The sequence below is a fragment of the Cupressus sempervirens genome, chromosome 11 (assembly GCF_028749045.1).
Source record: "Cupressus sempervirens isolate cs-2001-9-10 chromosome 11, ASM2874904v1, whole genome shotgun sequence".
Taxonomy (NCBI): Eukaryota; Viridiplantae; Streptophyta; class Pinopsida; order Cupressales; family Cupressaceae; genus Cupressus; species Cupressus sempervirens.
The window spans coordinates 87,942,104-87,958,202 of NC_143128.1; the positions used below are offsets into that span (position 1 = coordinate 87,942,104).

A 16,099-nucleotide genomic window follows, 5' to 3' on the forward strand; every position below is an offset into this window, starting at 1 on the left:
TTAACATGCTTGGTTTATTGTTCTTCTCGAAGAGCTCGTAGAGCTTTTCAAGATTTTGGTTTTACGTTCCCTAGGACGAAAACCTATGTTACTAGGGGACATGTTCTCATGATGTTTTTTCAGCCATCTTTATCCTGGAAATGTTGTGGGGATAGGGGATGCTTAGGGGAAATGAATTTGAGATCTAAACTTTAAAGTCAATTTGACTTTGACTGTTGAAATAACTGCGAATCCTTGTATTGTAAGGTTCTATAATGTATAAGTGCATGCTTTATCCATCTTCTCATATGAATATTTTAAATTTTCGTACATGTTTTGATTTTTTTCTATTTCTGTTAGCTGTCTCTTTGCCATCCCCTAGCTGTACCCAAAATTTGCAAGAAAAAATGTCATCCTAGAAATCTCTGCCCCCTGCTGTTCCCGTCCTGGAAACTTGGGGTAACCTTGACAAAAATGCTTGGGTTTTTTTTTGGTTGGACAGAAGCCCAGCTCAACCCTTGGTAGATTCATTCCAGAAATCAGAGTGGCGCTTCATTGTTCACATTGTTGGAGATTTTATCGAGAAGTTTCATAGAGGATTTAATAGATAAGTCTATCATATTTGTATGGTCCCTTTCCTAGACAAAATTTGTAGAGTTTTGAAGGTTAATTGCTATTATCTTGGATGCCCTAGCTGTTAACTGTTATGTGTATTACTTACTATTTTTGGGCAATTAATGGAAATTTAGGAGCTTTGCTGAATGTTTGAGATTAATATATATGGGACAACTGTGGATCTATATTTGCAAATTATTTATGAAGGTAAAATTGGATGCATTTCACATGGAAGTAGAAGTGTGTGAAGTAATGTCAATAAAGTTTAATTTGTGGTAGCCAAAAAGAGATGCATGAGGATGTTAAGGTGTTGGGTTGTGAGACTTTGGGTAATGGTGTGAAACTATTGTAGTGTCCAATATTTTTTACATGAAACCACCTCCTTCTAAGGAAACCAATCTGGATTAAATGCATTTACTGTGAGTCACGCTTTGTCCAGCAGTTGTGGACGGCATTCCTGCACCGTGTGGGAAAGGATTGGTATTATTGCTAAGCATTGTTTATCTTTCAGATTGATTTCGCAGACAGGGTTTCCAGATTGCCTTAGCCTGATTTTCTCTGCATGTTTATCCTCAACACAATGTGCCAATGTTGTATTTCAGGTTGTGCTCTTGAATAGGGAGTATGGTTCAGTCTTCTACCAACTGGAAAGAGACTATTGGAGGTAGGGATGAACACAATTAGTTGAAATAGTTCTGTAGATGTTTGTGTTGCTGGTGTGTGCACTGGAGCTGGACATGCTTTGTAAAGAATTCCATTATCAGCACGTGAGGATCATGTATTAGAACTCTCAAGTTGTATGTGAAGGGACAGCTCTCTTGGTTGACGTCAACATTGTTAAGAGTTTTACTATCTGCTGAGTAATATTTCATTTCTATTGGTTTTCCAAATATTGCTGCTTCTATATTCAGATAGCGTGGGATACTGCAAAATTGCAAATATCTGCATTGTACTGGGATGTCTTACTAAAATCTGGACAGAGCTTTGAGCAAAGTTGCTGTAGTTAGTAATCTTCTTGTCACTGCCAATGCTGGGCAAACAAAGGGCAGAATAAAGTCTTCCTATTGCTGCTATCAAGCATTGATTCCAGTAAATGATTTTCTCATGATATTTCTGTGCATGTTATTGCTGCGAACAAAGGTTAGGACAGAACATAGACTTGTGCTATTCACTGTTCATTTAAAGAAGCTTGCACAAAAGTGTAATGATATAGTTTAGTCTCAGATCAGTATGTATTTTCCTTACATTTTAAATACATGAAATTTTGTGTTTTCAAAGGTTGGCAAAAATCAAATTGATAGCCACATTGAATACACATACTAAACTGTGCATTCAGGCTATCAAACTGTTTGTCAAATTCATTCAGAGTGACAAAGTAAAATAATTAGGGTAAAAATCAGAAACGATATTGCAGTGGTGTCGAGACGCAAAGCCCTTGCCACCAAGCTCAAAGTAAGGCATTTGAAGCCACATATATCTACATGACGCATGACATTTTAACAATTTTATGATGTAGGGGTGACCGTGAAACTATGTATGTGGATACCTTTTGTTTATAAGAATGTTCTATAAAAAAAAAAAAACTTTTTCCTTTTTTTGGGGGGCACTTGGGTTTGACCTAGAGTCTCTCTTGAGCACCCTGAGTTCCTTGTCTGTAGAAGGACCCATAGGGAACTTGGGTCACCTAGGATGGACTTTGGGTGAACCCAATGAGAAACCAGCCTCGGAACTTGAACCCGAGCCATACCTATATGGTATAGAAGGACCAATAGGGAACTTAGGGTGCTTGGGGGGATCCCAACAAACCCAACGAGGAACTGAACTTGAACTATACCCATATGCGTACTTTTGGTGTGTGTTTGTGGTGGGGGGTGGGGGTGTGTTAGAGGAACCAAGTATAGATAAAACATTCCCGATTTTGCATGGATTAACCGTGGGCACTATAGAGTGTGACGAGGTTTGTCAACATATGCTGTGGCAGTGCACTCTAGTGTACTTGTTGCTTTATAGTGATGTGTGAACTTGTGCAAAATTGGGTCATGTATTTGGACCAGGTATGAACTAGCATCCGTTTTGTGGGTAAACTCGAGCAAAATGGTAATGCAGATTTTTTTTTTTTCCTATCATGATTTATTCTGGATTTATTATTACTTGCTGCTCATGAGAAGTCCATGTCATTTTTGTATCAATTGAGTTTAAAATTCTTAATCTTTTGTGTTTCATGATACTTTCTAATTAAGAATTTTACTTGCTAGTCGATAGAACTAAGAGATTTTTCTCCACGATGAATCTTGCAATCTCTTGATGACGTCTACGCAAACATGATGACTATCCATGTCTCTGCAGTTGCTCCCACACTGGCAGTTTGTTGTAATGTCATTGTTGTGAGTCTCCTATTCGCTTGCGCTTGTTGCTCTGGCATTGGTGTTGCTCCTATTTCGCCCATGTTTGGTGTTTTCACTGCTTCCTACTTCATGTGTTGCATTCCATGCATTTGCTCCACTTCCTAGCTTCCCTAGTGCACGAGTTTGGTTCTCTGGTGCTTGCTTTTGCATTTGTGTCTACTGTGTTTGTGTACAACCTTGCATTCATGATTCTTGGATTTTTTGTGTCAATGTGCTAGCCATCTGTGTTTGTTCTCCCTGCATGCGGATGTCGGGTTGACAGTTGTATTTGACTGAGGGGAGCTTTGCAGGAATTCTTTGTGTACACTCCTCTTTGACCTTTTCCACTTGTCCTCCATCCTTGTAGGCTCTACCTACATATGGGCTTTTGGCATTGTTCATTTTTGTCTGCAACCACTTGCAGAGTTTTTGTGTAAATTGTGGGAAGACTTGTTTTGTAACTTGCAATCTCCTCCTGAGAAAGCAAACCACAATCGGTTTTGGGCTTGTGCTCTTGTGTATTTGGTGTTTGGCATTGTTGTGGTCGTTGCCATGGGCCATTTGCAAACAAGCTTTTGATGTTGTCTTGGCCTCTCTGTTACCACTCATAGAATGCTCTATGTTATATTGTGGAAAGACTTGTTTGTTGCAATCACCATCCAGACAAGCAAATACTAGTGTGCTTGACATTGCTTTGTTGGCTGTTGTGTGCCATGGACCCCCACCCATGCCAGTCACCTACCAGTGGCTTGTGGACTGCATGACCAAGCTTGAAACTGAGTATCTATTGCTGAAAAATTTGGTCCATACTCTTTCGTCTATTGTTGCTAAGTTAAAACTGCAATTTGTGGATTTTTCCTCTACGCTAGACAACGCCTTCGCCAACCTTAGGTAGCTAGTTGTTGCTAGCAAAGAGCAGGTTCATGAGATTCAAGACCAACAAGCCAAATTAGTGAGAAGATAGTCCTTCCTAGCATTTGAGATTGAGCAACAATTAAAATCGTGGACCTTCGTTTGTTGCAACCCCAACTTGGCACCACTCTTGGGGTCGAGGAACTTTTCTAGGCCGAGCTAGCCAAGGAGCGGATTAGGCGGGCTCGTAAACTCAACCTGCAGGTTTGGGGCCTCCTCCTTTGATCCTCTCCCTATAGGCTACTCATTTCATAGTGATCAACTGGGTATTACAGATATTACACTTAACAGGACTTGGGTTGGACATGATGACACCTTTTTCCTCAGGTTTCTCACACTTGCTAATCCTTTGTGGGTCCTTAGGGAGAGGAGGAATCTCTTTCCTCTTCACACTAAGATCTATCTTGATGAGGATCTGACTAGATCACAAGTGACAGAGTTGCAACATTTTTGGGGAATCGTGGTAGAGGCTAGGCGCAATGGGAAGTGGGTTATTATTAGGAACCTTAGGGTTACTTGGGATTCTCCTCCCCCTAGCTGGGAATTGAGGTCAACCGCCAAGGAAAAATGATGGTGATGGCAACAGTTGGGCATGATGGAGCCTCTTAGTGGTTCCTTGGATGTCAACTATTGGAACGACAATAGCTCTTTATGGTCCTTCTCAGGTCTTATTCAGGATGCTTTTTGTTTTGCTAATATTATCCTTGTTATAGACTCATGAGAGCCTAGTCTGTCCTCTTCCTAGTGTCTTTGGTTATCAGTGGCTATCTACGTTTAGGGATGAGGTCAAGTGCTCCGGTGGGGTTAGGGGGTCTGGTGGGGTTGCCTATTTGGTCAGAGACTACCTTTTCAACATGACTTTCCTGGCTCATTCTAATAGCTTTGCTAGATCCATGTGGATCCACATTTTCTATACAATATCACACCGCAAGGACATCTTCATTGCAGTGTGTTATTTTTTGCCGACTTATACTATGTAGTTCATAACACAGAGAGTGACCACCCTTTTGAGGACCTACATGAGTACATTATCAGGTTTTCTGCCATTTTTGACATCATCATTATGGGGGACTTTTATGCATAGATCAAAGGCCATCGGATCCCCCTTCATAATCATGGGTTGGATTCGATTCATATAATTGAATCAGATCTAGGCACCTTGGGCTTGCAATGATCCTTAGTGGATAGTCAAGGTCCCCCCACTAGATATGGTCGTCATCTACTATAGTTATGCAAGTCTTCGAAGTTGGTGATCTTGAACTGGCTTTCCTGGATCTAGTCTTTTTGCCTGCTGGCCTCACTATAGCAATGTGAGTGTTGTTGACTATGCTCTCTCTTGTGCTTCCTTCAACTCAGTCACTTCACTGTCTCTTGCCTTTCCCTGGCCGATCACTACTCCCTCCTTAGCCTTACCTTTAGGGGTTCCCCTCCCCCCCACCCCTTCACCCCCTCACCACCTCCTTTTGAGGCGACTCCCTCGATTCGCACCTCCTTTTTCTTTGTCGAGAGTGAATGTGATCTCTTCCTTCATCACCTTAGACGATTTCACCCCCAAGATTCCTTTACTGATTCTGAGGATGCTCCCTTCATGTTTGTTTTGCTCGCTACTATGTTGTGGGAGTTCACTGTCTTCTCCATTCATCATTGCACCTCCTTCATTTCCCATGGCCTCAAGCGCAGAAGCACTTGCCCCATGAATCAGTGGTTTGACGAGGACTGTAATGATCCCATCTTTTGGCCTTCACGTTCTCCAAAGTCTAAATGGAGGATAAGAAGAAATTAAATTAATTTCTTATAAAGTCATTCAATTAAAATTAAAAGGTGACTTTGTATTTAATTAATTTAATTATTAATTACAAGGGAGTAGCTTCTAGCGTATGTATTAATTATTGGAAGGACGGAAGCCTGTCGTCATTTAATTAATTATTGCTAGGGAGGGATTTCTAGAGAATGCATTAATTATTGGAAGGAGGAAGCTTCTAGCTCTTGCAATTAATTAATGTTTTAGTTCCTTCCAGAAGGATGAAGAAAAGGATAAATAGGGCTGAAAGTCTCATTGCTGAGCATCGGATGATTATAACTTGCATTTGATAAGAGCTTGGATGTGTGAATCACACTCTTTTTTGGCAATAGGGGACGTTCATTCTCTGTTGTAACATTCTAGATGTCATTCCCTTAGGGTTTGGCCTTTGGAATACATCTCTTTGTACTTGATTGCAGCATTTTTTAGAATTAATATAATTTCAGTAGTTGGTTCAGCTTTTGGGCATTCCTGGGTGTCCATTACAAGGACTATAAGCCCTTTCATGGCTTGATTCGCTTAGATTTCTCCACCTTTTCCCCCTCATTTGTTTTGTTGGGGATCACCTACTGTCGCCTTCTTCGCCACAAGAAGCAGATGTTCTTCACGATGCAGTGTGGATCCCTTTGTTTCTCTCTTCTGCAGTCTCCAAAGCTCTTCTGGCGTACCCTGTTCCCTCACCATCTCCCCTCCTCTCCACCTTGGATCACCACTCCCTAGTTTCCCACACCTCCATTCTCTATGAGATCCCCAACCAAGCCCCTCTCCACCTCACCCCTTGCCTTGTTGCCACCTCTTCACGTTCTCCAATATTAGTGAGATAGGTACATAAACAGTAGCAGGACAATGAATGAGGAAGGTTTCCAAGCGGAGCTCTTCAAGCTTGGTATTATTGTTGTGGGCTCCTTTCTCACAATGCTCTTTAATAGAGTGGCTTTTACTAGTTTTCACAAATCTTGGTCGTGACACATTATCTATCTGATCCATAAGACTGGGTCCGTCTTAGACCTTGACAACTACAAGACCACATGATTGGGCATACTCCCGCCAAACTCTATGCCATCATGTCGAATATTATCTTACCCAGGGAGCTTGATCGTTGACAATGTCAAGCTAGAGGGCAAGTCATTTTTCATATTGATTTTCAGACCATGAATCGTATTCTAACTTTGTGGACTATCATTGAGGAGGGTTGTCATTGCTCAACAAAAGTCTACTAATGCCCGGTTGACTTTTGCAAAGATTTTGATTCTATTCCTCAGACAACTCTCTTCTAGAGACTTGGGCACATTGTGATTTTGGAGACTCTCTTGATGGCTGAGGTTATATGAGAGTGTTGTGGGCAGGTTTAGGACTCAACTAGGATTTTCAGATTCCATTCAAAGCACCATCGGGGTGAAGTAGGGTGTCCTCTCTCCCCTACTCTCTTTGATATCTACATTAATGAGCTCGAGACTTTCCACTAGGACATCTCGCTTCCTGGCGATATCAGCTACTTACACCAAGTTTTGATATCCATTTTTTTGCTTGTCGACGACATGGTTCTTTTGGCTTCTTCCCCAAAGGGGCTTCAACTTCTTGATGGTTTTGCCTCCTTTTGTGACTTGCGACAGTTAGTCGTGAACCTGGGCAAGACTTGGGTGATGGTTTTTAATTGCTTGAAGACCTCGCATCTCCATTTCTATTCTAAGGGTGAGGATATTGAGATCACTTCCTCCTATACTTAGTTGGGGGTTAAGTTCTTTGGGCCCCATTTTAGCCTGAGACCTGCCATGTAGTCCTGGGGTAATAAATGGCTTGGTTCGCTGGCTATGCTTGAGAGGTAGTGCTTTGGACATCATGTTCAGGATACAATGACCAAGATGTCCCTCTTGAACTCCTTGATCAAACCGACTGTCCTCTACGATCCTATCATGTGGGGGCATTCTCTCCTAGGGTCCAATTGGGCTTCGGTTGAGAGTGTAGATCCTCCTTCGGTGCATCATCATATGTCACCGATCCACCCCCCATAGAATTATCTTGGTCGAGTTCGGTGCTCATCCTTACAGGCTTGGGACCATATTTAATTTGATTTGGTTTTTGCATCAGCTTTGGAGCTTCGCAAACTCCACTGAGGGTCTTCACAAATATTCTTACCTAGCCTATTGCTCTTCCGAGGTGGTTGCAGGGCTCGATCCTGCTAGCAGAGCTCGCTGTTGGTTCGCTTAGGTGTCCGTTCTTCTTGGTTCAATTGGGATCAGGATGGACCACCTTCCCCCCTTCTAGTTCTCTATGAATGTCCTTGCTCACCTCCTTCCCTCTCAACAAGAGCTGAATGAGCATGTCAGGACCGATATCTATAGACTATATATTATCATGACACAGAGTACCCTCCAAGGGAGCTTTGCTCGAGGATGGCGTCTTGTGGTGAGCACTACATGATGGGATCATTGTTCACCCTTGGTACCTCATTCCTTGTTGGTGACATGCCCTTTGCTTTTCTTTAGGATCGTTTAGAGTGGGCTCCTATTGGTTACGTATACTAACAAACCATTAGATTGACAAAGAGGACAAAATTTCCCGCCTTTCCCTCCTTGGGGAGGTAAAGACAGAGACCTGTTTTGTTTTTTGTTGCCCAATCTACTAGAAATTCGAGGGAGGTTCTACTTCTTGTTCAAAGAGCGTAGGATCCTTTCATCTTTTTTTTTTTGTTTTTGTTTTTCCAGATACACTGGTTCACAGTGTCTTGCACTATATCTCCAGGAGGCCATGCGGCTTCGTGATCACACGCTACAACTTAAATATCCATTGAGACAAACTTTAGACTGCACGTCCTTCTTCACATCCGTGTCTCTTGCTTAGGGGATGAAGCAGTCGCTCGACCATTCTTCAAGTCAAACCAGATTCATGAGGCCTCGTAGAGGATACACTCAACAACATCACCCTATCTCCAGCGACTTCTTTAAATTGTCCGGGGCATGCATACACCCCCACCTTGCACTGTAACCTTCGGGTTTGGACTACTTCTTCCATGTGAGGAGTATTTAGTCTTTACTTGCTCTGTATTTTTGCTTTCCTGTTTTATTCTTTTTGTGGATGCCGTTTGGTGCTCCTGCTGCCAGTTGCTGCCTTTTTGTACGCTTTTCAGTCCTTTAGACCCTTGTGGTCTCTTGTTGGACATTAATAAATTTGTCTTATCTTGTTTTTCTTCTACAACCTATTTTCGTACTTGAGGGAAGTTTTTTAATATGGGAGAGGAACAAAAGAATTTGTCAATTTCAACATACTATAAAGAGCTCAAGCCCTAAATATTCAGTCTTTTTTAATACTTTGTGGATATATTGAATGTGAAATGCAAGCAAAATCTAAACATAATGATTGTATTTATCTTCTTGGCAATTTAATTTATTGAGATATTGTTTTGAGTTTTGTTCTTCTTGCTGAAGGTTTCTTAGTTATGGTAAATCGATATTGTATCAACTAGAGGAGATGAAAGCTCCTTATATAGATTTAGAAAGACAATGTTTCTAAAAGAGACCTCTATGAACTAAAGAGGAAAATAGAAACTACCTTGTAAACGAAGACTAACTAAGATGATTATTAAAGAGACATCACATTATTCTAATACCCTCCCTTGATGGTCAATTGTTCTACCCTATAGAAGACTATACATGCCTTGTAGTTATGAGTTATGCAGAACACGTTGAAGATATTGAGACCCTTCCTGGATCTACAGAATGTCAATGACCAAGAGTAGCCTAAATTCGTCTAGAAAAAATAGAGAAGGCTGCCCCCTTCTTCAAATAACTTTGCAATAAGAGACAAGAGCTTGCCACTCATGCTACCACTGAGACAAGTCTTCCAGTATCCCTCCCAAAATCAGCAAAACTTCTAACCAGACATCATCATAAAATGCCCAACCTAATGTTGGACAATAGAGTTGTCCCTCCCTATAGTTAGAGACTTATTGAGAACAACTACCATGATTTAGAGGAAAAATTGGGAAACCTTCCAATTTTTTTGTAAAGAGCATGCCCTAACAAATTGCAAAAAGTCATGAATTTTAAGGAAAAAATTGCCAAACCCAAGATTACAAATCATTGGTTTTTTTGAAAATTATTGTAAAACCAAACAAATGAATCCCACACAACTTTGTGAATTACAAAATCTAAAAATGAATTTTGAGGATAAAATAAAAACAAAACAAAACAGATAGCTAGCATAAAATCTGAGACATTGATCAACACACAAAACATCTTTTTTAAGGAAAACATGGTACAACATTTCTAGAAATCAGAGAACTCTCCTTGATAAGAGCAAACCCTTAATTTCCATGGAAAATATTATAAGCTGAAAATAGTTTTATTATGAAAACCTAACAATTATTAAAGGGAAAAATGATGAGAACCCATTAGAGAAACCTCCATGTGGCAAAACATGATACTTTGTGTGGTAAACAATATATGCAAGCATCGTGCAAGTCACATAAAGCACATGCAAGCAACATGTAACCTTCACAAATTAGAGACTTGTTCTTAAACTAGGAAATCGTACAATCAAAACACTCAACCTGGCTTGTGATTTTCAGCATAAATCTTCAAAATTGAAAAACAAAAAATTCTTAAGATATGTCTAACGATTTTAAATTGAAAAAAACCAAAAGACAAATTTCTCGAAAAAATTTGACATCAAAAGAGGCTCAAATTTTTCTTTAGAAGTTTGTCAAATTTTTTGAAAACTCATCAACCTGCCTTGATACTAAGTTATGATAAACCGATGTTGTATCAAAGGGAGGAGATGAAAGCTCCTTATATAGATTTACAAACAGAAATGGCGGCAAGTAGAAAGAATTCAAAAACACTTTATCACATGCAATCTTAAAGTCAAGACCACAGTTCCGTACGAAATCCTTTTGGCGGAGGTGGGTTCCTTTCCATTAGAAGCCGTCGCATTGATCCGAATGCTAAGCTATTTAAAGAAAACCCAAGGTCTAGAAACACATCGTTGGCCCAAGTTGGTAATAGAGGAAAAACTTATGAGGCGGAAAAGCACATGGATGAAACAAAATGACAAATAGATGCAAAAATGGGATATCAACATCCAAGCTTGCCTGGATAACATTAAAGAAATAAAAAAGTTTGTCAATGAAAAATTTCGCAATATTCTGTGGACAAGACACATAGGGAGGAAAAAATCTTATTACATTAAAGAATTTAATCCCACTTCTAGTCATGATGAAAAGGCCTATATAAGGGCACCTATTAACTGGAAAGCAAAAATGTTGATGGCACAAATTAGAACTAGTTCACATCAGCTGCGATGTGAAACTGGTAGATGGCAAGTTCCAAAGGAAGAGTGGGCAGACAGAACATGTTTATTTTGCAATATGGGAACAGTGGAGACAGAGCAACACTTTGTCATGGAATGCTTGGCTTACAATGACATCAGATCTGATTATACAAAAATTCTGCAGAACAAGGACTTCAACTATTTATTTGAGGAAGATCAAGTGAAGAGAACAGCGGAGTTGATTATCAAAATTCAGAGAAGAAGAGACAAGTTAACCAAAACTTTGCAACTGACTAGTTTGGCTCCTGACTCGGGAGGGCGATTGCATGGGTCCCATAGACTACTTTAGTCTCGTGGACGTCATTAAAATCTATCATATCATATCATATCAAAGATAATGTTCCTAAAAGAAACAATCATGAACTGAAGATGAAAATAGAAACTAACAAATAAACTAAAGATTAAGATGACCTTTAAAGAGACAATACAATATTCTAATATTTTCTTGTCTCCTTAATCAATCTAGTTATTAAATCTTGGTTTTTATATTCTCTTGACTTCTAATGGTTGGCATTCTCGTTTTGTGGCAATAATCCTATCCTTGACATTTTTCATTTTATGAGATGTTGGTGTGTACACTTCTCTTGCTGAGAGTTGTGGTTTTGTTTCCTTCAATTTATTTAGAAAAAGCAACTGTAGTTATATTTTTCTTACTCCTTTAAAATTGGCACTTTTGAGTACTATGTATTGAGAGCATTTCTAATTATACTTTTTATTTTACAGCAATTGCAGAGCTACTTGATAATGCAGTTGATGAGGTAACACACCTTAATCTTTGCCACATTATTGCAGAAAAATAGTATTTGTTGAGAATCGAGATGTTTAAAACATTTATTTTGACCAATGTTAGAAGTTGTTTATTAATCTATTATAATCCTACTAACTGTTCATTTTACCATGAAATAAAGCAAACTTGTTTGTATATAATTTTGTAAAATATCCATCTGAACTGTACATACATTTAGATTCAAAATGGTGCAAGCTTTGTCCTTGTGGACAAAATTCAGAATGCAAATAATAGCAGTCCAGCTCTTCTTTTCCAAGGTATATCTACAATGCTTGTCAAAGTGATACTTTTATGTTTGCGAGTGTTGATGTCTTCTGGTGCTTTTTCTAAGAGCAAGTTATTACCTAAATGATTGGAGTGCTATACTACATATATTTTGTAAGCTCTTTCCTTAAGGACAAAGAAATGTCAGAATAGCCATTCTTTTCTGATTCCAGATGATGGAGGTGGAATGGATCCTGATTGTATGCGTCGATGCATGAGCTTGGGATACTCAGCAAAAAATAAAAACTCAACTATAGGACAATGTAAGTGAGTTAGATCAATATTGATTTTTTAAGGGTATATTATGTAATCTCATACGTGCACAAACTTGAGTGGTAATAAGTTGATAATGGTGGTTGATGAACTCAGTGTTATTTAAGCTTTCCTTATTATTTTCATTTGGGTTTTATAAAAATATTATATAAATTTATATGTTGATTGCATGCTTCTGTTAGCAAAAGAATCTGTTCCAGATTATTAACAGGATATTTGTTTGCAGATGGGAATGGTTTTAAAACGAGTACTATGAGACTAGGGGCAGATGTCATTGTTTTCAGTCGTTCTGTTTATCAGAGGTATGCTCATGTTTTCCCCCTTGCATAACAAAACTGCAAGAGATGATTTGCATCAACGATGATGTACCAGTCACAAATTAAATCAGAGCACTGTGACATGTCAGGTTAAATCATGTTTCTAAAATTGATAGGCCATGAAAAGGGTTTTGGTACGCACACTAGGTCTATGGGAGCCCTTGTTGTTAGTACTGCACATAATTTTGGATCCAAACTCATTTTTATCATCTGCTGATCATAAGTAGAAACATTAACTGGCTGGGATGTCCCCACTAAGTAATTCTGTTGCTTCTTGTACTCATACCATATAATACGTATTTTCCAAAAAGGCCAAACAGATTTGGAGATCCAGCAACTAACTACAATGATTTTCATGATCTCTGTAATACTTCTCTTATCCTAACATTAGTAGGGTTTTGAAGATAGTATATAAGTACACATGGACTAGGTTGGGAGATAAGGTTACTTTTGGTACTCCTTGATTTAACAACCTGACAAATTCTTACATAGGTGAAACTATAAGATAACATCCAACATTGTTAACACAAAAGAATGGTAACTATCTTCTCTGAAATCGATAATCAACTAGGTTCTTATGTTATAAACATCAGAGATTACAAGCTAACTTAAATACCATATCTATTTAAATCATTTTGGAGAGGCAAGACCAATCACCTAGGTGGCACGTGCAGTAGAGCCAAAAAAGGAGTGTTAAATTGTAAATGATAGATCCATCGTGGCATATTTAGAGCAACGTGGACAAAAGGAATATATTAAAACCAATAAATCTGTGAGTCTAAGTGTGATATCCTCACTAAAATAATATTTATATAATTAAATCTAAATATTATAATATAATATTAAATAATATATTATATTAGAGAAATAATATTTTTAAATGAAGATGGATTAAATGGTAATTAAGTACTATTTATAATAATAATTTATTATCATTTTAATAATAAATGAAATTAATAACATAATCTTAAAATTAATAAATAATAATAAAAACATTAAAGAAAAGACACACATTTTCTTATAACAAAATATATAAGGAACATTATAAATTGATAAGAGATATAATGGAGAAACATGAAAAAATACAGAGATATTTGGTCTGTAAAAATATGAATTGGCAAACTCTATACTATATAATTTAATGTTCTAGTAAGGGACATTACAAACGGTATCAGAGCTGGTCTTCCTATCAGCCTGTGATTATATGATTTAAAGAGATATTTTTGCTGTGTACAACAACAATATTGTGGATTTGAAGGTTTAGGAGCATCGCAAACTTTCTTTTGTAAGAATGATTGTCCTAAAATAATCCACTGAAGGAGAATTTTCACCACTACATTAAACTATTAAGTTCCATCAATAAACGACATCAAAATGTTTCTTTAAGTATATAAGTATCAGCTTTAACATTTTTATGTTCATGGTAATTAAAATTCAGCACATAATGCATCCACCAAACCTTAAGAACCCAATACTAATTAGAGTCTTGACTTTAGGAAACACAAATATCTATAATATCTCCCCCCACAAAGTCTTCTGGAATTAATTCTTCTTGTTTGCAAATCTCTGCAATTGGTGCGAGGGAGCACATTCCTCGACATTACCAATTATATAAGTTTGCAAATCCACCATAGTACAATGATAAATATTTTAGATGACGGTCTTAAAAAAAACCAGAGCTTAAATTAATCACTCAAATAGAGTTTTGAAAATCATGGCAAAATATCATTCTTAATGTTGCCTATGATTTAAAATTTGAACAATCATAATCAAAAAAATTAATTGCCGAGTAAACCGCTCGTCAATAAAGATTAATCACATGCATTGATGTTTTGAAAATATTGTCTTAATTAGATGGATTGTGAACCAATGACAAAAAGAAATATTATTGTACTGAATTATAATTGATCTACAACATGTTCACCCCCACACATGATCAATTTAGAAATTGATCATAACATGGCATCCATATATCAATAACAATAAGGGTGGCGAGTCAGCAAACTTAGGAACAATTGACTCATTTTATTCCATGAACAAAAGAGGTTTATCTTTTGTATCTATATGTAGAACATCAAATCATTGAACATAAAGACAAATAGAAAGATCCTAGCAAGACACTAAAAAATGCAGCCAACAAAAAAAGAAAATGGTATATTGAATATGTCTGTGAGGATACTTGTATAGTCTGGTACAGAGTAAAATAATGCAAAGGAATAAGAAAATGTTGAGGTAGAAATTATTGAATTCTATTGTGTAAACATATTACTCCTATTGTTGCATCGATTACAAATAAATGGAATGATAGCAAAGTAGTTGATAAGACAACATAAAACGATGTCTATGATTCAAAGAGAAGTGATTTGTATATGTAATTTATATGTGTAAGTGAGGTATGTTGTGTGAGAAATAAGAACCATAGATTTCGTAACAATGATTTATGTTTAAAAGAATCAAAACAATAACTATTACACATATTAAGCACCATAAAAAAATCATTAGGGGTGCATATGTTTATAAAAGTTACCAACAAATATACCCAACACTCAATCTTAGAAAAATAACAATCTCATGAAAGAGATATTGTCTATTACAACATTAGGAAATAGTTATCATAACATTCGAGTGTGATATGCCTGCAACTAATGTATTCTCACAATATCATTATCGCCTTGTATCAACTCGGCAAAGACGTACTCCTATTCTCGTTGGATATGAAGCTTCTGTGAAGAAGTGTATTAACATGTAATTAAATATATGGCTATCAACTTTGGGAAGCTTAAGTCTATGAGGGCATGGAAATATTATATCTAGTTGGTTTCCACTAATACTAACAAAATATCTCTCACTAGCATGACGAGGAAATACAACTGAGGGGAAACTATTGTTAGTAAACTCAAACTCTTATGTAGATATGTTGGCACATTAATGTCAACACAGTTAATGAGGTATGTTTATCATTGACATTTTTTTAGGGGTATGCCTATTATTAACTAAATGCGAAATGTTTAATTAAAACAATGGTAATATGAATAAACAATATTATATATAAAAGGGATGTACTATAATCTAAGATGTATTATTACCATAAGTAATTAATAATATGGAAACAAATAATAAAGAGAAGAATCAATGTAATTTCTTATCATGAAAGAGATATTGTCTATTACAACATTAGGAAATAGTTATCATAGCATTCGAGTGTGATATGCCTGCAACTAATGTATTCTCACAATATCATTATCTCCTTGTATCAACTCAGCAAAGACGTACTCCTATTCTCGTTGGATATGAAGCTTCTGTGAAGAAGTGTATTAACATGTAATTAAATATATGGGTATCAACTTTGGGAACCTTAAGTCTATGAGGGCATGAAAATATTATATCTAGTTGGTTTCCACTAATACGAACAAAATATCTCTTACTAGAATGACAAGGA

General features: G+C 37.4%; 1 protein-coding gene across 1 annotated transcript in view; it reads left to right on the forward strand.

Annotated features, from left to right (window-relative positions):
• Positions 1 to 16,099, forward strand: part of LOC149528355 (protein MICRORCHIDIA 2-like) — a 313,301-nt gene that overhangs the window by 48,656 nt on the left and 248,546 nt on the right. The window contains exons 4-7 of the mRNA XM_089811551.1: positions 11,743 to 11,777; positions 11,985 to 12,063; positions 12,244 to 12,333; positions 12,570 to 12,645. Coding sequence (XP_089667677.1) covers positions 11,743 to 11,777; positions 11,985 to 12,063; positions 12,244 to 12,333; positions 12,570 to 12,645 — 280 coding nt within the window. The remainder of the gene's footprint in view (positions 1 to 11,742; positions 11,778 to 11,984; positions 12,064 to 12,243; positions 12,334 to 12,569; positions 12,646 to 16,099) is intronic.